Genomic DNA, 20,278 nt, shown 5'->3' on the forward strand with positions numbered 1-20,278 from the left:
GCGAGTGAACATGATAATAGTTAGCATGAATTTGAGATAAGCAATGTGGTGGTGTGTGGAGAATAAGATCGGAAGCATGTATTAAACGATACACCGAGCTACCGGATGATGAATGATGGTTGGGTAGGACAATAAGGCATGAGATGGAATAAGAGTCCGACTAGTGTATTTTTCTTGGTACTCGGCCAACCACCAATTTCTCTTTACTCTTGCTCCCGTTTTTCGTTTCTGTTGTCATTCGTAATGTCTACTGCTGGTCAGGTACTCCATCAAGCTCCTCTTGTTGTCATTGTCATTGGTCCAATGCTTACATTCGTCACCGTTAACAGGTTATCAAGTGCCGTGCTGCTGTCGCGTGGGAAGCTGGCAAGCCTTTGTGTACGTGTGTGAGCAAGCATAAAAAAGACACGCATTCAACTAATGGATCTACGTATCTCTTTGAATAGCCATTGAAGAAGTCGAAGTTGCTCCTCCCAAGGCTCATGAAGTTCGTATCAAGATCTTGTATACTGGCGTGTAAGTGTAAAAGAGGATATACAGACGCGTGTATTTTGACATTTTGTTCTCGTGATCGTTTCCATAGTTGCCACACGGATGCCTACACTCTTTCTGGCAGTGGTAAGTAATGAGAAGTGAGGAGATCAATCAATATACTGATCTATCGAATATAGATCCCGAGGGTGTATTTCCTTCAATCCTTGGTCACGAGGGTGGCGGTATTGTTGAGTCTGTCGGTGAAGGTGTTACCGAAGTTGCTCCCGGCGACCACGTCATTCCTTTGTACACTGCTGAATGTCGCAAGTGCAAGTTCTGCTTAAGCGGCAAGACCAACCTTTGTGGCTCTGTTCGTGCTACTCAGGTAACACATACATTGTGCATATCAAGATCAAACGTCAATTGACGGTGTTCGTTATGTTAGGGCCGTGGCTTGATGCCTGATGAGACCACTCGTTTCACTTGCAAGGGCAAGCCTATCTACCATTACATGGGTTGCTCCACTTTCTCTGAATACACTGGTATGTGTGTCACTTTTCCTATTTTATTCTTTCAACTCACATCTCTATGTGCAGTGGTTGCCGATGTCTCCGTTGTCAAGGTCGACCCTAAGCCAAGTCTTCAAAAGCTTTGTCTCTTGGGTTGTGGTATCACCACTGGTTTTGGCGCTGCTACCAAGACTGCAAAGGTCACAGAAGGCTCTTCGGTAAGGATATTTCATTTTATCATTCATTTGGCATGGCATCTTACACACATGGCTATACCAGGTTGCTATCTTCGGTATGGGTTGTGTCGGTTTGAGCGTTGCACAAGGATGTGTCAACAATGGTGCTAGGTAAGAAGCAGGGTAATATGGGTACGTATGAATGTACTAATAACCTGTTACAGCCGTATCATTGCTGTTGACGTGAACCCTGGCAAGGAAAAGGTTGCTCGCGAATTTGGCTGTACCGAATTTGTCAACCCCAACGACTATGAGAAGCCTATCCAACAGGTCCTTGTTGATATGACTGATGGTGGTCTCGACTACACCTTTGATTGCACAGGCAATGTCAATGTCATGCGTGCTGCTCTTGAGGCATGCCACAAGGGTTGGGGTGAATCTACCATTATTGGTGTTGCTGCTGCTGGCCAAGAAATCAGCACTCGTCCTTTCCAACTTGTCACAGGCCGTGTCTGGCGTGGCTCTGCATTCGGTGGTGTTAAGGGTCGCACTGAAATGGGAGGCCTCGTTCAAAAGTACCTTGATGGCAAGCTCAAGGTTGACGAGTTTATCACTCACACCTTTGAACTCAACGACATTAACAAGGCTTTCGATGCTATGCACTCTGGCTCTTGGTATGTGTGATTTTATTGAGTTTGTTACTTGTAATCTAACAACATTTTTCTTTTTCTCTAGCATCCGTGCCGTTGTCGATGTCGCTAAGCCCTAAATGCATCATCAAATTGTACAATAAAAGATTCTTGCATTGTGTGCTTTCTTGTATGTCTTTGTTCTTAAATATTATTGGAGGTACACTTATATAGACACTCTAATCCCGATACAATGCAACCTGCATGAAAATGTAATCCAATCGAACCTCATCTCCCGGTAATGAAAACGTCTTATGATCACCAATCTCTCCCATTCTTCTTCAATGTGCAACAAAAAAATTTGTTTTATGAAGGGAATTTTCTCTCTGCATGTGTGTGTGTGTGTGTGTTTCTTGAGTGAATGAAAGTACGTGCTTGTGGGTGATATTGATGATAGAACTTGTGGATGGTGTGAAATGATGTGTTATCAATGACAGAGTGTGAAGGGAATGTTGATGTGCATCTAATGCTTCTTGTTGTTCGACATTCGAGCAGCGAACGCATCATTTGCCCATTTGGCCATGTCCACGTCGACATCTTCGTACTTTTTGATGAAAGGATGATCAAGCAGCTTTGCATAAGTCGGTCGTTCCTTTGCATCCTTGTGTAAACTATGGGAACAATGGTCAGATGAATTGCCGATCATTCACCATTCCCATGACCTTTCTCTTTTGCATCCTATACTTACCAAGAAGCGATAAAGTCGCGTGCATCATCTGAGAAATGCTCTGGTAATGTGGGTGGCTCCTCATCAACAATGGCCTTCAACTGAGCAAACATGTTGTCATACGTGTATGGGTATTTGCCACCAGCCATTTCCACCAACGACAAACCAAGTGACCAAACATCCGAAGCAACTGTGTAGGTGTTGGCTGCCTTGATACGTTCAGGCTAAAATACAACACAACTCAGATGCTTGTATCCTCATGCATATCCTCATCCTCCCATCATTACTTACGGCCATGTAACTTTGACAACCGATATTGGTCTTTGCAAGCGAACGATCAAGTTGACCTGATACACCAAAGTCGCATAGCTTGATTTGACCCTTGCTATTGACGAGTACATTCGTAGGCTTGACATCTACCAAAAATAATGAATTACTCTATATGGATAGTGCGCATGAATAAAAGCCTACCTCGATGAATAATGGAAAGTTCATCTTTAAGGAATCGAAGACCTTTGACCATCTACAAGCACATTACCCATGTCAGCAGTTCCTCTTGGCAATACATACTACATTTCTTGAATACTGACCGAAATTGCAATCTTTGCCAAGACATCTTCTGGCACACCCTCGCCATACAACTTATCCAAAGATCCACAATCCATGTACTCCATACAATAGTAGACGCATGACTCAATAAAGAAGGCACCATAGAATTCGACAATGTAATCACTCGTGCTCTTGTGTAGGATATCGAGCTCCATCAAGATCTGGTGCAGCTTGGTTTCATCAAGCTCGAGACGAATTTCCTAAATGAAAAGGCAACATGATTAATAAGAATTGCTGAGCACTGGGGGGAGGGAGTAGGAGAGAGAGAGAGATAAGGAAAGACGTTTTACCTTCATTGCCATCACGACATTTGTCACTCGGTGGTACACCTGGTGCATCGGTTGGGTCATGGGTCAGTGAAATGTTACACGACGCGCGCCTCCACTCCACCTAACACGCACGCACGGCTCCCACCACCAATCAATCCATCCACCCATACCTTTTGTACGGTGCCATATTGGCCTTTGCCCAATTCTTCTTGCAACTCCAAATCAGCCATCTTGATAGCAAAGCTGTTGCCATTACTGAAATCAACACCGTCGGCATGAATAATAGCCTTGCCAGCAAAGTTGAGCTTGCCAGATGGATCCCTGATAGATACATGATTAATAAATGCTTTTTTGTTCATCCATCTCATATACATACACATATTTCGAAAAGTTGGCAAAAGGCGTATCAGGCTTAGGTGCGATGCCAAGTTGTGATAGATTCAATCCTGGTTTCTTGCCTCCCATACGACCTGGTAAACCCCCAGGAGGACCTCGTCTGCTACTCAAGCCTCCACCGGGTGATCCAGTGGGAGGTGTTGCTCGTCCTGCAGCCATAGGTGGTAAGGGCGATCGACTCATGGGTGGAAGTACTGAACGATTAATACGAGATGCCGTTGGTGTTCCTCCTCCTGTTATAGCTCCTCCTGGAATAACACCACCTGGCCGTGATGTGGGCAATGAGTTTTGTGGCGATGACTGACGTTGCTGCGGTGGGAGTGGAGAAGTACGTTGTTGTTGTTGTTGTTGCTGTTGTTGCAGCTTGTCCCTCTCATTGAGAGACATGTTGTTGAAAGATTTATCGAGATCCAGTTTGAAAGAGTGAGGGAGGAGGAAAAGAAAAAGAGAGCAATGGATTATACTTTGCAAAGCGGGTCGCTTTCAATTTCCCAATCCAATCACGGGTCCTGTGTTTCCATCCTCTTTTACTATCCATCGCCGATGATACCAACAACCTACCCAACAGCCACTGCTTGCTTGTACCATTTGTTTCAGATTCAACTATACAACACAATGCTATCTTTATTCGACTTTTCCATGCTACTATTACTAATCTTTCCATGACAACCCAGGGTGGAACCCCTTCTATCATCATACACCTTCCTCTTATCGAGTAGTTATTAAAGAATGACCCCACCAAAGCTTGTTGTTTATTCTTTACTATCATTCACACGCAACTTGCTGGCACCTATCAAATAAAGTTTATCGGGCTATTCTGCCTCCCATTCAATCAGAGCACAGCATGGATTTTTCTTTCTTATCTATCACTAGTGTGCCCATAGAGGCCAAAGAATAGAATACTATGTTGGGCTGTCACCATCACCTGCCAATCAGTTTGTGTCACTTGAGTGAGCGGTGTTTGATAATGGTATCTTTGTAATGCAAGGATGAGTCTCTTTTTTCTCCTTTTATTCTTTGCACTCCTCTTGGACATGTGTCTTGGTTTCATTGCCTAAATAAACTTTCTTCTCCTTTATCCAAGTTGTAAGACCTGATTCTTCTCTTTGTAAATACACTCAAAATTGGTTCCAAGACAATGTGACATCCATCATCCCCACAAAAATACATCACTAGCCCGTGTGGCCATCTTAAAGAGCAACAAAGTATACAATGCCTTAAAAGTGGAAACATGTTGTCAAGGTGATCCTTTCATTTTCTAGGAGAATAAGGTTGCCGTCGCTGCCATCAATTGTCACCACGTGAATGGCATACACGATATGAAATCTCTTGCTATAAGCGATGTCCCATCTACAGCCAAACACCTTTTTATAATCTCATCTTCCCATAAAGTGAATTGCTTTTGTGTCGCTATCAAGTCTAAAACATGTCTAGTTTTGCTTCAGCAGAATGAGTGCATGATGGATCGACTCACAACCCAATAGAGTAGAAGAACTTCAGCTTATTACGCCATTGATCAAGCCAATAAAGCAAGGGGACATTGCTCTTGATGCACATAGTATAATGAAACTCGTAATAACAAGGATGATCCCATAAAGGTTTTGCATCATTGTGGCGTTTTTAAATTTTCGGATAGCAAACAAAGCATATGATAAGGTGTGTAGTAGCGATGCCATAATTGGATACATAGACACAGCAGAGCAAATCAAGGTCTTGTTTGCTTAAGAACATCAACAAAGAGGGTTGAATACTGAAAACAAAGAAAAGCCGAGGTCACATCATGGCTAGCCATATAAAGGGTTGCCGATCCTTTTTGCCCTACAGTGACCCACGGACATACCCCATACGCAAATTGGTTGTGCAAAATGGTATTCTGTGTTACACTGCGCTGAAGACGAAAATTGTAGTCTGTGCTCACACTTTACAATGGTGGGATAGGATTGGATGGCATAAATAAAAGGTATTCATTCAAAGAAAGAAAGAGAGAGGAAGATGCAATGACGACTTTTACATATTATGAAGGGATGTTATGTGATGTGTTTGCAATTGTAAGGAGGAGGAGGAAATGTACACTTGGTATGATATTAGATTTCCCAAACATAATCCCGTATAAACTCGCCGATCGCCTCAAAGTAACCATCCTATGAAAAGTGTCAGCTTGATACAAATCATTCACCTTGCCTTCCTTGTTTCTTACCTGCATGCAAGTATCATTGTGCGTTGCATGTTCAAATTCACGCCATACTTTACCGCTCCTTGTATTGGCAGCCATGTGAAGTTTGGCCATATGTGAAGGTGGTACGAGCTCATCCTTGCCACTGGAAAGGAACAAGATTGGGATCTTGCGAATAAACTGGATGTTCCTATATGAGCGCCATCGTTGATGACAGAGATACACCAAATGTCGCATAGGTGGGAATACGTGTGGGATCAGCAATGGCTAAACAAAGTAAATATTAGCTTCTCATGATAATAAGGATCGATCGCAGTTGATGTCTTACAATGCTGAGAAATGTGTTTTCAATGATCAATGCAAAAAATTTGTCTTCGTACTTGGAAACGAGATAAGTAGCGACGGCACCGCCAAGGGATTGGCCATAAGCAACCAGGCGTGTGTGTTTCAGAATTGGATGGCGTTGGATATATTCGAGCGCTGTCTACAATGGACCCCCCAAATGCAACCCCAATCACCCCATCAGTCACCAGTTTTGCGCCGCATTGTCACCCTTCTCTCTTTTCCAGGTATCCCCAACACATACACATATACACATACACACCACACACAAGCAGAAAGCCTTACCTGAGCATCAATGCGTAATCCTTTCTCTGTAGCTTTGCCTTCACTAAGCCCGTACCTATAATCCAATCGTTGCCATGGTTACCATATGTAATTTCATACTCGTCCCTGAATAATAGATCCTACCCGCGGTATGACAGCATGACAACGTTGTATCCCAGTTTCCGATAAAAGACTTGTGCAATGGGTAGTCGATGCCCCATATTACCAGCATGCCCCTATGCATAGTCATATTGATGAGATTGATGTATAAAAAAAGATGTGTCGTTGCCATGGAGATATCGTACATGTAGACATAGTAATGTGGGTGATTGTATTGCAACATCGTCTCCTCGTTGTATAAGCACATAGCACCTTATGCGGACACCGTCTTTGGTGACGAGGATCTCTTCTTTATCAGGGAGACCGTATTGTGAAGGGCGAGCGACCTGAATAAGTTGTGTGTATGTGTGTCGTTAGAGAGATAAGAAATAGAGGAGCAAGGTGCTGATCGAGAATGAAGCTCACCACTGATCTCGAGCCTGGCGGGAAGAATGCTGGGTAAAGAAGTTCGCATTGGTAATAATAGAGTAAGGCTGAAAGTCCAACTGTAATTGCCGTTGCAAAATAGATAACGACGAGGACATAACCCATCATGATGAATGGAAAGGGCTCAAGCAAGTCAAAATACGTTCTCTCGTTGCCGTTTCCCCAAAAAACTGCTGTAGACGGTGATTACCTTAACCGATACCCCGCACTTTAGCTCACGTGCTGTTTAGAATGTGAGTTAGATGACCAAGCGTCTCCTTGACAACTACCGAATACAAATGAAAAAGAGTATCCATCCCATTACATCAACATGCATTGTGTATCTTTGTGATCCCTTACCATTTCTCATATCATCCTTTTCATTCCCTCTGAGTATTGTTGTTTCAGTGGTGAACCATAGCACTGGGTTAATGCATATTTCAATGTGATTGGGGTTTAAATTCAATTGGCAGTTGGCGGTGCAAGGGAGGAGAGAAACAATTGCTACCCCATCAACAATTCTTTATCCTCAGCTACTACCACTTACCACCACCACCACTACTACTACTCATGCCTTCCCCTGCTGACAACAACACCAATCGTAACGCCGCCTGCGATTATAAACCTCTTCAAGAGTGCCTGTTAAAGAACAACAACGATCGTTCCAAGTGCATGAAGGAATGGGAGGAATTTCAACAAGCTTGCCGCGAGAAAAAGTAAGTCTTTATTAAGCTATACACAAAGAAAGAATGGGAGTATTCATTATTCATATAGGAAACAAGAATGTGAAGCTTGCAAGTAATGCTTAAGAGCTTGATCGAATACGTTGCAAGAATGAACGACGTCGAGTTTCTTTGTTGCCTTCATCCTCATGTTCAGCTGGTGGTGGTTTAGCAATGATAACTGTGGATGGTGCATGATGCACGCAGTGGTCGCTGACACTTCCAAGGAGAGTCCTATATAGAAAGATATCATAATGAATACATAAAAGCATTTGCCTTTATCAATCACAACGAACCTCCTAATGGTACCCATATTACGAGATCCCATAATCAATACATCTGCATGCGTCTCTTGTACTTTGCGAACAATCTCAGCTTTAGGATCGCCAATCATGGATACTGCCTTGCATGCAATCTGCTTATGCCATAGACCTGATGCGTATTCCTTCAAAAGATCATGACTTTCTGCTTTACGCTCCTCCGCTGCATCATCCATGTATCCAGCCGAATCTGCATAGGGTGCCATTGGCATCTCTAATAGTCGTACATGGACAAGCACAACCTTAAACATCATCCTATCAATATTGATCCCTTTTGCTTTTGATCCAGTATACTCACCAAATCCTTGCTGGGTTGGATAAAGTTGTCGACAGCCCAATCGATTACATACTTGGCTGAATTTGGGTCGATGGATATCACCACCACTCGCTGGATGTCAACCTGCTGCTGGCCTTCAACAAGTGGATAATGCTCAACTATTGTATCGCGTCTTGTATCACGTCTCGACATGGTGTGTATGATTAATTGTGTTTTTTTATGAGAAGAAAAACGATGATAGCCGTGCTATTATGAATCATGACTCGTTTATTTCCCGCATAATCCTCTGATACATATAAAACCCATGCACAAGCATTCATGCAATCATCCTCCTACTGGCCCATTTCACTCATAGTGCGACGCGTGCAAGCAATTGCCTTGTGATCCAAACATCTAGTAGTAGTACAAGCCCTTTTTTATGTTCATGCGTATCCAATAAATGCGTTGCTTTTTCAATACGTGGGTATGGTTGAGCAGTACCCGTTTTCTTTTTTTATACATTGATGCAAGCAGAAAATGAACATGGGGAAATCAAGAAATAAGAGGGGACGCGTGTTGTTGAAAGAGTGCTTGTATGGTTTCGTATATACGTGAAGGGGGGGTAATTAATGGATATGATTTGCGTGTGTGTACATGTGTGATTGTAATAAAAAGAGGATCTCTACAACTTCATGTCGGTTTCGTAAAAGCCAACGGTAGGGAAGCTCGAAGAGAATTCGGTGACTTCCTTCTTGAGCTGTTGGATAGCAGCAATTTGTTGACCATCACCAACGTGCTTCTTGAAATCAGCAAGCTTGGTGCTACCTTGGACCTTGCTCTTCTCTTCCAAAGCAATTTGGACAGCACGATCAATGAATGAGGCAACCTTTTCAAAGTCAGCCTGCTTGAGACCACGGCTGGTCATGGCAGGAGTACCGATACGAAGACCACCAGGGATCAAAGCACTCTTGTCACCAGGAACAGTGTTCTTGTTGGCAGCAATGTTGACAAGTTCAAGGATACGCTCGACACGAGCACCATCAATGCTCTTGGGCTTAAGGTTAACCAAAAGCAAGTGGTTGTCAGTGCCACCGGAAACGAGGTCGTAGCCGAGGTTCAAAAAGGCCTTGGCAAAAGCTTGGTTGTTAGCAAGCACCTGTTCTTGGTATTCCTTGAACAAGGGGCTCTTGGCTTGCTTAAGAGCAACAGCCAAAGCAGAGATGGTGTGGTTGTGAGGACCACCTTGGTGACCAGGGAAAACGGATTGGTTGATGGGGTTCTCAAGATCATACATGATTTCTATCAATAGGATTAGCACCAACGTTCCATATACAAGGATCCCTTTTCCCTTTCTTTTGATTACTTACGGTTACCCTTCTTGTCAGTCTTACGCACACCCTTGCGGAAGAAGATCATGGAACCACGAGGACCACGAAGCGACTTGTGAGTGGTGGTGGTGACAATGTCAGAGTGTTCGAATGGACCAGGCAACACACCAGCGGCAACCAAACCTATCAAAGATAAATGATTTGTATTAGGCACCAGAAATTTTCATCACCATCATCATCGTTTCTTATCCAACTTACCAGAAATGTGGGCCATATCAGACATCAAGTAAGCACCGGTCTTGTCAGCGATTTCACGCATTCTAGCGTAATCAATGTTACGGGCATAAGCACTAGCACCAGCAACGATGATCTTGGGGCGGTACAAGATAGCGTTAGCTTCAAGGGCGTCGTAATCGATTTGACCAGTCTTCTCGTTGAGGCGGTAGGGGAAGGTTTCAAAGTAAGAAGAGACGGCAGAAATCTTCTTGGTTGGCGTTTGGTAACCGTGAGACAAGCTAAACAACCAAAAAATCAATATTTGATTACATCCTTCGATAAACAAACGTTACTTACTGGCCACCATGGGGAAGATCCAAACCCATCAAACGATCGTGTGGCTTCATCAAGGCACCATACACGTAAAGGTTGGCAGGAGCACCTAACAACAAGGTTGGGTATATGTGTCAGCTGGCATTCAAAAAGGCTAAACACACTCACTACCACCCCACAATACCTGACAATGCTTGAACATTGACACCCCACTTGTCGCTATCCAAGTTGAATGCTTCAAGAGCACGTTGTTGGCAAAGTCTCTCAGACATATCAATGAACTCGTTGCCACCATAGTATCTATAATACATGAGATGGTTAATACACACGTCATGTACATCAACCCCCTTTGTTTCCCACAACCCCCAGTTTTTCGCTTTCTTTACCTGGCACCAGGGTAACCTTCAGAGTACTTGTTTTGCATCACGCTTCCAAGAGCATCCATGACAGCACGAGAAGTGAAGTTCTATACACGTCAAAGATGAGTTTCAACATTGCATATTGGATAATGATGGTATAGCTTACCTCGGAAGGAATCAAGCAGATGCTTTCGCGTTGGCGTTTCTTTTCACCCTCGATAATCTTGAACATTTCAGGATCCTCAGTTTCCAAGTGCTCGTTGAGGAATTCGCGTTGACCTGCAGGGAAGACATAGGAGCGCTTATAGGGAATGAGTATCATTTATGAATGATGACGATGATGGTGATGATGATGACTTACCGAAGCAAGGTAAATGGCGGGACGAGCGGTGGTACGTGCCAAAGGCTTTGAAGTGGCAAGCAAGGTGCGAAGCATGATGGGGGTGTAGAGAGAGGGAGAGATAAACAAAAGAAAGAGCAAGAAATGAAAATAGTGTGGAGATGGAATGGTCTTTTTATTTGAATACCATCCTAAATGGGCAACACAATGCGTCTTTGATCTGGGTCAACCCTACCTTTAGAGGTGATCTACTTGCCATTACAGTGCCACCCTGTTCACCGGGCAAGTCCACCGAGTCAGTTTTTTTTTCTTTGTCTATTCGCTGATAGGCTCACCCCGGAAGAACACCCCAACTCCGACAAAAGTATCCAAGATGTACAAAGTTCAAGTTGTATGTTATATTCACAATCTCCCATCTACGCTGTTTTTTGTCTCAATTTTTCTAATCTTTGCTGTGCTATTTCTTCTGATACAGGAAGGTAATAAAGATGGGGTGTCGCTTTCGTCTTGCGGAAAAGTTCATCCAATGATGCTGTTGGTGCTGCCATCTGGTTGTCCTCAGCCACTAGCATAGATGGTCCTTCAACATTATCCTGCAACAAGTTCGTCGGTCGTTCATCCAATGTTGATGCCGCTGCGTTGTTTTCAGATGCTAACACTGATGCTGTGGCAGCTATAATAACACACGTCAATAAACCTTTCCCATCTATCCATCCATTGACCCTTCCCATTATACCTTTTTGTAATTCACGAGTGATTTGAGAAATACCAAAGAGACGTGGACGTCTTGCATCAGGACTGTTTGATGACGATGATGGTGATTTGTTGACTTCTTTGACTTCGCCCTTGATCACTGATTCAATAGCTCCTTCCCAATCAATCTTCATACGTCGATCAGCTGCAGTTTGTTCTTGCTCAATCAACACTTCAGCTTGCTCTGGAGTAAGACCACCCACCGTCACTTCTTTTCCCGTCTCACGAGGAAATACGATGCCATCAATGCCTTCAAATGCTGCTTTTGCTTCTTCTGTTGATTCGTACTATTCACACAAAACGGGATTAATCGCAAAGACTCAATGCATTTGATACCCAATACCACTTACAATAACATAACAATGAGTCTTGATCGCATCCATCCAAAACCTTTTCACCGTGCCATATTTTGCAATCAATTCTTGTACATGGCGTACAATCAATGGCCGTACAAATCCCTTGATGTAGATAGCAGAGCTGGTGACAATGTTCTCCTTTGGCTGTTGCTGTTCTTTCTTGGTCTCTGGTTGCGGCTGTGGCTGCTGTTGCTCTTCCTTGGTCTCTGGTTGCGGCTGTGGCTGCTGTTGCTCTTCCTTGGTCTCTGGTTGCGGCTGTGGCTGCTGCTGTTGTTGTTGCTGTTGTGGTTGTTCTTCTTCGGGATGCTTGATCTATCATACATAGGATTAGCTGACAATTGATATCATGCAAGAAGAGATACTACATACACTAACATCTGATTTGGTGCGCTTTTCAGGTTGTGGTTCTGTAACATTATGGCATTAATCATGCTATCATCCACACATGTATCTTTTGTTGACTCACCTTTTACTTCTTCCTTTTCATCCACACTTCGTTTACGCTTTGTTCCACGATCATCATCCTCTAATGGCTTTTCTTCCTTTGGCATGGTGGTGGTGGTGGTAGTGGTGGTATCGGCTGTATTTTTGTCGTCTGTTGTCACCTCTTGGACAGGTTCATTGTGCTGGATCGCTTCCTCTGTAGGTGCTGCCTTCTCATCAGATGGCTGTGGCTGATTCTCTTCTGTGGTTGTCTCTTTAGATGCATTGTCGACTTGTGCTGATGTCTCCTTTGGCGGTTCTTCTACGGCTCCTTCTTTTTGTTTCTCGTCATCAAGCGATTGCTGAAGGCGTGCGATCAACTCGTCTTTCTTTCCTTTGACAGGGAGCTTGCGTTTGGAGAGCTCCTCCTTGAGATCAACGACGCGTAAAGTGGAAAGGTTTTCGGGCAGCATATCACACAGCAAAATGTCCGTCAAGCAGGAAGAGGAGAGCGCTTGAATCTGGAGAGTTGCCAATCGGAGTAGGTGTGTGAGACACTCACACGCGACGTCACCACGCGTTGTTCCTTATAACGCGATCTTCGACACCGACGCAATCAAACAGCTTCTCTTTCACAAAAATGTCTTATCGCGGCAACAACAGTGGTTATTACTCCAACAGTGGTTCTGGTTATAGCGGCAGTGGTTCCTATTCCTATGGCAACAACTCCCAAGGAAATTATTGGTGTTCAAGATGACCCAGTGAGGCTTCAGGAGGCTCTTATCACTATTCCAACACTGATGGTAGCTACTACTATCAAAATTCCAATGGTTCAACCTATTACAATGATCCTAGTGGACAAGGTCACTATACCCCTCCCTCCGGCAACCCAAGAATGCCATCCAAGTAGTTGTTACTTATCACCTACGACTAGCTAGTAGCTTTTGTGTGCCTTCCTTTTGTCTTTTGTCATTTTGATTGAAGATACATTTGATATTGGGTTGAGAATATGAGCAATGACGACGATCTCTGGTTCCGCTTCCGACTCTTTTTTTGACATACAATACGTTACACGATGAACCATCATCAATGTATGTGATAATGTGAAAGGAGGAGGAGTAAGAAATGTATCTATGTATAGAGAGTGATAGAGAAAGACAACCCTAGTCAAAACGTAGCCATTAAACTAGCACTATCCATGTTTGTATTCATAGCTCTCCAAGAATATAGAAAGTGTGTGTTTGGTTTTCAAGTGGTCTTATTTGAATGTGGATATTGGTGGAACATGTTACCGGGACAAAGGAGCCCTATTTTTATCTTGTATTCCTTGAAAGGGAGACCCATATTCAATTCGCCTCCTGTTCTCTTCAGCTCAGCCCTTTCTTTTTTCTTTTTCCTCAATCTACACAATGCATTTACATGGGCGATTGCTATCACTACTCTTGTTCGCATGTCTACTCTCATCCTTGATGGTCAATGCAGAGCCATTGCTCATGAAGCGAGGTAAGGCTTTATTTTGTTGGGGGCTATTATAGCATTTGACAGTAACCTTTGTACTTTCATTTTCATAGTGCCTCAAGAAGGTAGCTTCCTTTGAGAGAGGAATTGTGAAGGATGATGATGATGATAGCTAACCTATCTGATAGGAGGAGGACAACCACAACAACCACCAGCATCAGGTGATGGACAATCCCAGCAACCACAGCAATCAGCCGGTGGTGGTGGTGATCAACAACAACAACCACAGCCTTCAGCAGCACCACAACAACCTTCTGGCAGTGGAGCCCCTGCTTCATCTGGTGCCAATCCACCCAACACAGCTCCTCAACAAGGTGGAAACAACACTGCAGCACAATCATCAGGTGGCCAATCCGGTATTGGAGGTCTTCCAACAAGTGGCAGCTTTGGCAATACCATTTATCCAGGCACCGTCACTTTTATCGAACCCACAGGCAGCAAATCTGTTTCACCTTTGTATCGTATCGATTCTCGAGAAAATGTCACTTTCCGTTGGGAATTCCAATCCTTGCGTGTGCGTCCCGTCAACTTGACTTTAGCAGCTGTGGGTCCTCAATCAGCTACGTATACCATTGCTCAATTGGATGGTGCTGCTACAAGTGCAGTATGGCATTTGTCGGATGTGCCTGCAGAGACTCCTCTCTTTAATGGAATGTACCAAATCCAGCTCTATGATCAACGAGGTGTTAGCGCTCATCCTGATCCAGGTTATTTGGCACCAGCAACACGTCTCACCATCGCCTTTTACAACCCAGAAAGTTATGGACCTATGAGTGGATGTAAGTAGCCAATATTACAACTGATAAACAAACATCCAATCTAATTTATCCTTGTTGTATGTAGCTGATTACTGCCCAAGATGTTTTTATGATGCAGCTCAACGAATCGGTCATTCTTTCACTGGTCTCGGCATTGCATTTGGCATCGCTTGTGTCACCTCTGTTTTCTTCATTTACGGCATTCTTAATTGATACCTTTAGATTGACGACGTCCCTATCACTCATACACATAACACTCATTGACACTTAACGACACCCCAACCCCCATATTATTGCTTTGTAAATCCTCTCATTGTTCTGATATTGGATCCAAATGAAAAAAAGACTACGATCCCTTCATTGATAATTCAGCAGCTGTTGTTACCTATCGACGACTCGCATGAGATTGGATAATGGTATCATTGTATTTTCAGGTCCATGGCAATCATTACATGGAACCATTTCTATCGGCATTTGTGCGGGCATCGCGTAATGCATGCTTTCGGTTGCGTATAATATGAAATCGGCTGTGGACTCTGGATGACCTTTAGATACGTGCTAACATGGGTACAGCCTTAAACTCGATGCCATGAAGCTCATGTCCTTTCATAAATCCCCCTCATTCCACGTTTTGTTTTCTTGCTGATATAGGTCATGATCCATTGCAAGCGAACATACCTCACATCCACGTATAGTACATGGCTTGTGTCACGTTAACCAAGGTACCAGCAAGAGTCGAGAAGCCGATCATCATGCAATGTTCACCATTTTCGATGCAAATGGTGTATTTCGTTACGAGCATTATCCAACAACAATGTATACTTGGCTACAGCATGTCATTCATCATATGATGTAGACCCTTTGGTTCCCGTTTGCAAGCTATGTATCGTCATAGACAAAGGTCTACTACTTTGTGTATGGGAGAGGAGAATCGAATGGCAGCAACGGAGTCCCGACAGGGGTATGCAAGGGATGTAATGAGTAGGGCTTGAAGCTCTACTGTTATTCCGCACTTGGATGATGGTGCAACGTGTATACCTAGTGGGTTGTTGTAATTAAAGAAGCGCCATGGAGCCTCGATTGTATACACGTGCATATATCCGGACAATCATTTTACATCTCGATGAACGACATCATGTGTATAGCAAGTGCCATGCTTGAACAACTTTTTGATTGGATGGATGATATCAGGTATTGAATGCAACTGCATCTTGTAAGTAGCTTCTTTTTTTTCCAGAAAGATAAAGAAGCATCAATAGCAGAAAATAGCTGAGACGACGTAGCCATCCTCGTCAGGGCAGCGAGTCAATGTATGGTGATACAGATATAGACATATGAAAAAAAAAGTCTCGACACGTGGCCAGCAGCATCAAGACAAAGATGCTATAGCGTCTCTTTTTCTTGCTTGCACCAACAACAACACATTGGGGTGTAGGGAACCATGCATTTCGACCGATCGAGAACAACACACAGACTTTTGAGTATTACATGTTATGTAGTCTAACTGTAAACAGGCCACAAGGCGGAATGCTTCAAATGATAACAAAAGTCGAAATAAGAAAACTAGCTATAGCCAATAAAACATCAACGCATAGTCTGTGTCCTACAGCATGTACAATACACTGGTAGCTTTTTCGCTTGATGATGGTTCCCACGGCAGGCACTGGATCATACCATGAATGATGTTACTATTCTCCCGTTTTATCATGCCTCTATTTTCAGCAAGACGTACACAATTTTCGCTGTGGATGGTGTGATAGGGTGTGGTATGCTGTTGTATGTGAGTATGAGAGCATGGCAAGGAGGATGAAATACAGGGGGGGGGGAAGAGGACGTTGAGGAGAAGAGAAACAGGGGGAAGGGGCTTACCATATTTGAATGGAAGCTGCAGTTGCTCACCCCACTGCAACCAAGGTCACGACTCCCAAGAACCTTGTTGCTTCGTGCAAGCATATAAGAGGAGACTCACATCCGGCATCGTTTCTCTTTTTCTTTTTCAAAAAGACATCCCTTTCTTCAAACATTCCGCCTTTAATCTCATCGCTTCTTTCCCGCTTTAACTTCTCTATCGAAGGTTCATTTTGCCATCTATTATCTTGACCTTGTATACATACTCGATGGATCTCAACATTTGTCTATTTTGTGAAAAGCGCCTTTTTGATGATGTGAGTTGAATGGATCTTGTTTGCTAAAGAATGGCTACTCATATAAAAAAAAGAATTTGAGCTTTTGCTCTTCGGCTTGCCAAGCACAGGAAGCAACCAAGCATTGTACTCTCATTCATGAAGCCGACCCATATCTCTCAAGTCGAAAGCATCCTCTTCCTCTGATTCAAAAAAGCCGCATGAATAAACGAGCATCATCCTTTCCATCAGCCGTATCGTCATCACCGCTTACCCCAGCGTCATCTTTCGAGATGCCTCATCATCGTCGACGATCGTTCATGTCTTCTGCCAAGGATCATCCCAATACCATTTCACCAACACGCAACTCGTCTTTGATAGGAGATGGTCATGCATCCGATATTGCCTTTCTTTCGGCTTATATGCATTTTCATCACCGCGCACCACCTGTTGATAACGCATCACTCGTCTCTAACACTAGCAGCAGTGGATCATCCGATATGGATAGTGTATATACAATGTTCTAAACAACCCCACTCGCATACCACCCACCAGCAGATACCTTCCTTTCGATACATTTAAACTACCACCACCATCACCACACGCATCCCCACCATTCTTGTCTTTAGCACATGTGCTGCTATATGCTTTGCCTGTACATCAATTTTCGGCTATCAAGCCGGTTAATGCAAAAAAAACAGCCCCACCCCCATCCCCCCAAAAAAAGAATATTAAAATGTCCATAGTAGTCTTTGCTTTATACTGAATCATGCAATGCTTAATGTAATGATATCATGTCTATGGTGATGATGCGATACAACTAAGCCAATCTATGCTATCGTGTACTAAGAGAAGATAAGGTATTCTCGGTCTAGGCCATTAGCTTGGGACGGGTGCTTCTTGAGTCACGAGATGTGCAAAAGTTAGAAGATCTGGATACACACACCCCGAGGGATTTTACTGTAGATCCTTCACGTTGTTCTTTATTTAGTCATTGAATATTCCTCTTTAGTCGTTTAGATTCTGGATTCATTTTGCCTTGACAATCTTCTGGAAAGTGAGGAAAAAAGAGTGCTTATCATTGGCTGCCCATAAACGTGGTGTACAATTCCTTACAATGCCCAGTGATCAATAGTCAAAAGTGTACCTCTTAAACCAAAATCCTGTCATATTGATGCTATTGGGCTCCATCATTTCTTTTGAGTCGTTGTAGTTTCATAGCCGCCAGAAACCGAGCAAAGGGTATTATGGTCATGCGTGGCTGTGATTTTAGATCCTCTTTGACACCGACGTAATTGCATCCACCTTTCTCCTCTCTTTTCACCCCACTTCATAATGTCAGACACCATTGATCTTGATATCGATCTTGACAATCTTGACTACGGCGACTTTGACGATATCAATCCAGATGACCTCGACATTGACAATCTTGAACGAGAACTTGGACTCGTCAACGACACTCCCAAGGAAGAGACATCCACAGCCGATGACAAGACTCCCACCAATACCAGCGAGCCATCTTCGAATGAGCAAGCCAAGACTACAAGCCAAGATGCGAATACAGTAGACACTTCCTCAAAGACACCATCAGCTGCAAAGATTCCCTCATCACCAAAGGCAGCTACTTTGACAACTTCTACCACCACCAACACCACCACCACAAGTAGTAGCCCAAGTAAGGCTGAAGACACCACCAACAACAAACCCAAAGCATCTTCTTCACCTATTGCATCCCCTGCACGACACCAACATGGCACCAATGGACATCATCATCAACAACAACAACAACAACAATACAATCCTCGTATGAACCGCGGCAAGCCTTTTATGAGTGGTCAACATCATCATCCTCCATTTAATCCAGGCATGATGAACATCAAGTATGTTCTGCAGTCCCTCTCATTTTTATTCATCTCCTTGCCTTTCCTCCCGTTTCTACATTCGCCCTCTTGATTCTTTTGTCGCTGTTGCTATTGCTGCTGTGATTTGCCCCCGTCCACAAGCCCTATTGGCGGTTGCCCACAGTTGTTGATTGCTCGTCGCTATATGGCATGAAAAAGAGAAGAAGAAAAAAGGGATAAAAAGATTGAAGAGAAGAAAAAAAAGAAAAGAAAAAGGAATGGAAAAGAGGAGCAATGGAGATGTGGCAATCACCTTTACACATGACTCAATCCAATGATGATACTAACTAGGATCCTATATGTAGTATGATGACGATGATGATGCAACAAGCTCAAGTTCCTCGATTCCCTCAACATCCAGGCTTCCCAGCAGGCTTCCCAGGAAAAGCTATCCACATCAATCCAAAGTTTGCAGCAAAGTTCAATGGATCTCCTCCTTCAGCACCGATAGAAGCCAGCTCGATGCCTATTCCTACAACAACAACAACCCCTTCACAAGATGCACTCCAACGACAACGTGAACACATTTTGGAACAGCAACGAAAGCGACGTGAAAGAAAAGCAGCAGAGATGGTAAGGGGAAAGGATCAAAGGATTTGGAAAATGAGAAGCTAATATGACAACACATAGAATTCGAGTGGTGGATCAATGGATGCTGGACAAAAGCGGAAAGCTGACAGTGACAATGACCGTGTCAACAAACGACCATTTGCGATCAAGGGTATGGGAGGAGGAGGAGGAGGAGCAGCCAAAGGTATCTCGATTAAGGGTGCTGCCGCTGCTGCCGCTGCTGCTGTTTCTACTTCACCACCACCATCCTCATCCAGATCACCCGTACGTTCATCCGCTGGAGCACCTCCAAGTATTCTCAGTCGCATCAACAACCATACAAGACAACAAGGCCAAAAACGTTCGGCACAAGATGATATCAACAGACAACATCCAAAACGACCTGCATCAAATGAGACGGTGTCATCTTTACAAAAGCAATCCACTACTACACCATCATCACCTATTCCAATTTCGACTACCGGCAAATCATCCAAGCTTGTTGTTTCCAACTTGAGCGAAACAGTGGCCGAGAAAGAGCTCCGTGATTTGGGTCAAACCATCCAAGGCGGTATCAAGGACATTGACATTGATCGAGAGGCACAAAAAGCGACCGTCATTTTCAATAATGCTGAAGCTGCTGTCATTTTCCGAAGAAAGTACAACCGGTAAGTAATACCTTGTCGTCATTCTATTTGTTGGGCCCTCATTATTGACATGACGAGCTTCTTTTAGATCATTGTTGGGTGGAAGTCATATCCAAGTCTCGTTTGCCACACAATAATCTTCCTTTACACTCTTTGCCCTATTCAATTCATGTAAATAGACCAGCCTTTTCTACTTACTTTGCAACCCATACGTAACAATGATGACATTTTACTCTGAACGGAAAGGGAAAAGCTTGTAAATGTGGTGTCGCGTGTCACAATA

At 43.6% G+C, this 20,278-nt stretch overlaps 9 protein-coding genes across 9 annotated transcripts; 4 read left to right on the top strand and 5 right to left on the bottom strand.

Moving 5' to 3' along the window:
• Nucleotides 1-243: 243 nt before the first annotated feature.
• On the top strand, nt 244-1,928 carry O0I10_002088 (S-(hydroxymethyl)glutathione dehydrogenase; the record flags this gene model as incomplete). The annotated part of the gene is made up of 10 exons (XM_058482176.1): nt 244-261; nt 330-378; nt 447-516; nt 584-618; nt 672-859; nt 920-1,016; nt 1,071-1,201; nt 1,263-1,330; nt 1,384-1,833; nt 1,895-1,928. 10 exons carry the CDS (start codon nt 244-246, stop codon nt 1,926-1,928), a joined length of 1,140 nt encoding a protein of 379 aa, XP_058347307.1.
• A 383-nt stretch (nt 1,929-2,311) lies between these two features.
• On the bottom strand, nt 2,312-4,176 carry O0I10_002089 (uncharacterized protein; the record flags this gene model as incomplete). The annotated part of the gene is made up of 8 exons (XM_058482177.1): nt 2,312-2,459; nt 2,537-2,739; nt 2,807-2,931; nt 2,987-3,038; nt 3,106-3,324; nt 3,415-3,453; nt 3,564-3,714; nt 3,770-4,176. The coding sequence occupies 8 exons, from the start codon at nt 4,174-4,176 to the stop codon at nt 2,312-2,314; spliced, it is 1,344 nt and encodes a 447-aa protein (XP_058347308.1).
• Nucleotides 4,177-5,873: 1,697 nt separating this feature from the next.
• O0I10_002090 (uncharacterized protein) lies at nt 5,874-7,222 on the bottom strand (the record flags this gene model as incomplete). Its single annotated transcript, XM_058482178.1, has 7 exons — nt 5,874-5,930; nt 5,987-6,229; nt 6,291-6,446; nt 6,590-6,644; nt 6,713-6,804; nt 6,874-7,014; nt 7,094-7,222. 7 exons carry the CDS (start codon nt 7,220-7,222, stop codon nt 5,874-5,876), a joined length of 873 nt encoding a protein of 290 aa, XP_058347309.1.
• A 676-nt stretch (nt 7,223-7,898) lies between these two features.
• Nucleotides 7,899-8,604, bottom strand: O0I10_002091 (uncharacterized protein; the record flags this gene model as incomplete). The annotated part of the gene is made up of 3 exons (XM_058482179.1): nt 7,899-8,049; nt 8,112-8,377; nt 8,434-8,604. 3 exons carry the CDS (start codon nt 8,602-8,604, stop codon nt 7,899-7,901), a joined length of 588 nt encoding a protein of 195 aa, XP_058347310.1.
• Nucleotides 8,605-9,073: 469 nt separating this feature from the next.
• On the bottom strand, nt 9,074-11,063 carry O0I10_002092 (uncharacterized protein; the record flags this gene model as incomplete). Its single annotated transcript, XM_058482180.1, has 8 exons — nt 9,074-9,690; nt 9,759-9,902; nt 9,978-10,234; nt 10,293-10,377; nt 10,453-10,568; nt 10,655-10,734; nt 10,794-10,928; nt 10,989-11,063. 8 exons carry the CDS (start codon nt 11,061-11,063, stop codon nt 9,074-9,076), a joined length of 1,509 nt encoding a protein of 502 aa, XP_058347311.1.
• A 320-nt stretch (nt 11,064-11,383) lies between these two features.
• Nucleotides 11,384-12,972, bottom strand: O0I10_002093 (uncharacterized protein; the record flags this gene model as incomplete). The annotated part of the gene is made up of 5 exons (XM_058482181.1): nt 11,384-11,640; nt 11,704-12,007; nt 12,071-12,388; nt 12,452-12,483; nt 12,543-12,972. The coding sequence occupies 5 exons, from the start codon at nt 12,970-12,972 to the stop codon at nt 11,384-11,386; spliced, it is 1,341 nt and encodes a 446-aa protein (XP_058347312.1).
• Nucleotides 12,973-13,908: 936 nt separating this feature from the next.
• On the top strand, nt 13,909-14,988 carry O0I10_002094 (uncharacterized protein; the record flags this gene model as incomplete). Its single annotated transcript, XM_058482182.1, has 4 exons — nt 13,909-14,002; nt 14,071-14,082; nt 14,146-14,796; nt 14,861-14,988. 4 exons carry the CDS (start codon nt 13,909-13,911, stop codon nt 14,986-14,988), a joined length of 885 nt encoding a protein of 294 aa, XP_058347313.1.
• Nucleotides 14,989-16,892: 1,904 nt separating this feature from the next.
• O0I10_002095 (uncharacterized protein) lies at nt 16,893-17,425 on the top strand (the record flags this gene model as incomplete). Its single annotated transcript, XM_058482183.1, has 2 exons — nt 16,893-16,940; nt 16,994-17,425. 2 exons carry the CDS (start codon nt 16,893-16,895, stop codon nt 17,423-17,425), a joined length of 480 nt encoding a protein of 159 aa, XP_058347314.1.
• Nucleotides 17,426-18,233: 808 nt separating this feature from the next.
• On the top strand, nt 18,234-20,132 carry O0I10_002096 (uncharacterized protein; the record flags this gene model as incomplete). The annotated part of the gene is made up of 4 exons (XM_058482184.1): nt 18,234-18,778; nt 19,105-19,372; nt 19,430-20,016; nt 20,084-20,132. The coding sequence occupies 4 exons, from the start codon at nt 18,234-18,236 to the stop codon at nt 20,130-20,132; spliced, it is 1,449 nt and encodes a 482-aa protein (XP_058347315.1).
• Nucleotides 20,133-20,278: the final 146 nt, after the last annotated feature.

Source organism: Lichtheimia ornata (genome assembly GCF_029851405.1).
Source record: "Lichtheimia ornata isolate CBS 291.66 chromosome Unknown scaffold00005, whole genome shotgun sequence".
Classification (NCBI taxonomy): Eukaryota; Fungi; Mucoromycota; class Mucoromycetes; order Mucorales; family Lichtheimiaceae; genus Lichtheimia; species Lichtheimia ornata.